The following is a 1989-nucleotide window of genomic DNA, read 5'->3' on the forward strand; positions in this document are numbered from 1 at the left end:
TAATCGTAGCCATGCAACCTTTTCATCTACGTCTCCCCTACCTCCGATTCACAGTCGAAGAGCGCTTCCTCCGACCGAATTTGCGTGACGGGATCATCCCAATCCACCTCCTCTGTCGTCAACAACGTCAGCTTTCGCAATCGCTCTTGTGCGTCGCTCAGAACACGGAGCTGGTGATCAAGTCTCTGGATGCTCGAGTTGATGCGGTCGATGACAAGTCGCAGTCCGGCTATCGTGGTCTTCGGGGACACCGGATCGGGAACGCGGTTGCCATCGCGGGGATTTTCCATGGTCGACCCTGCGGCATCGCAGCCGACGAGAGCCGTAAGCTCGCCTCTCGTCCGACTTTTAGATCGCACCTTTTCGGGAGAGATCCCGAGGCGCGCAAGCGTCTCCTCTAACGTCTGCTGGCTGACCACCAGAGGAGGATCATCCGGTACGTCCGACTGACAAGAGTCCGTGTCGAGACGCATGAGCTGCCTGATATCATGAAGTGGTCTGCCCGCCAGCCCCGTCAGTCCGGACACGAAGACGATCGTGATATTCAGGGACACAACACCACGGACGCTCATGCTGATCATATACAGGCGTACTGACGCCTGAGAATGGGCTGTGAACGATGAGATGACGTGTAGAGAATTGCCGCGGGACGATGGTTGAAACGATATCTTCCGAGGCACTGGGATTATATACTACGATGGCAACATTACATTTGACAAATTCACTCATGAATGGAAATGCCGCCGTGATCTTTTAAATGCGAAGTACTCAGCTTGCCCGAAATGAGCTTTGAGCGCTCGAAATTTCACTGGTTGTTTTGGCTCTCTGTACGATCCAAGATGGCTACTTCCGCCCCTTATCCGCCGTCTCTCATCTGGTTTTGTATGAAAAAGGCGCTCGCTTTGACTGGGAAAGAAAGCCGTACATCACCCGCCGAAACCCCTCAGCATCTCGATCCCTCTTCTACAGTACAGTCTGCGCGAGAGCGAGCGTAGTCATAATCAGACACAGTGACAAATCTGCGATAGATGCTCCATAAATGTCCCCTTTGCTCGCTTCAACTCCAAGCAGGCCTGCCACAGTCTGAGATGTCTTGTAGAGAGAGACCGTATAGGCCGTCACTACCGCGAAGAGGACGACGGCGACAACGTCCAGCCCCAGCGATACGAAGCGAAGCAGCCTGAACTTGAGACCAGCAAGCAGCAGTGTAGTCGACACCAAAACTAAGCCGAGCCCGGCGAACACAACGGTCTCCAGGTTGGGGCATTTCTCTACCAGCTTCTGCAGCTGTTCGATCTCCTCGGACGAAGGGACAAACGCGGCCAGGTCATGTATCAGGCGAAAGGCGTGGCCTGGAATCGCTGCGCATTCTGAAGCCACGCACGCGTATTTGGTGCCCACTGATATGCTAGACGGTAGACTGGCGGCGACCAAGGATTCGCCTGATGCGATCGCGGCAGTGACCACACCGGCTGCGGCACTTTGCACCGCTGTGGCGATGGATCCGACCAAGTCAGGAACCTGAACGAAGCGTTTTGCTTGTTCATGTAACTTCGCTGCCGTTAGTCCCACATTGTCGGCGTGATGAGTTACGCACCTGAATCTGTACTATTCCCTCCTTCTCGTTCGCTTCATTCTGCAGAGTCCTGACGGTTACTGCGAGTACGACTAGTGTCAAGACGACATGTAGGGCTATGACGATCTTGGAAATCATGGCACTAGAGGAAGAGGCGTAAGAACGAGGATGACGAGTATCCGAAACCGAATCGCAGGTCTAGGAGACAACGGGCGCATATATACATACTGTACGAACTCGCCAAGACTGTGTTGATTCACTCTGCAGCTGAGGCCTAGAGTGGTCTGTGAATCTTCGTGTGTGTTCGTGTGTGAGGAGTGTTTGCCGCATGTGCTTGTGGATTTCTGGGGACGTGCCAACATTCGGAAGTCCTGCTAGGTAACTTTCGTCGAACACTATAGAAAGCACCAATG

At 53.7% G+C, this 1989-nt stretch overlaps 1 protein-coding gene across 1 annotated transcript; it reads right to left on the reverse strand.

Moving 5' to 3' along the window:
• Positions 1-26: 26 nt before the first annotated feature.
• On the reverse strand, positions 27-1714 carry CABS01_17034 (uncharacterized protein; the record flags this gene model as incomplete). Its single annotated transcript, XM_060550361.1, has 3 exons — positions 27-692; positions 973-1521; positions 1598-1714. 3 exons carry the CDS (start codon positions 1712-1714, stop codon positions 27-29), a joined length of 1332 nt encoding a protein of 443 aa, XP_060398981.1.
• Between the last annotated feature and the right edge of the window lie 275 nt (positions 1715-1989).

Source organism: Colletotrichum abscissum (genome assembly GCF_030869225.1).
Source record: "Colletotrichum abscissum strain IMI 504890 chromosome Unknown Scaffold_274.1, whole genome shotgun sequence".
NCBI classification, from domain to species: domain Eukaryota; kingdom Fungi; phylum Ascomycota; class Sordariomycetes; order Glomerellales; family Glomerellaceae; genus Colletotrichum; species Colletotrichum abscissum.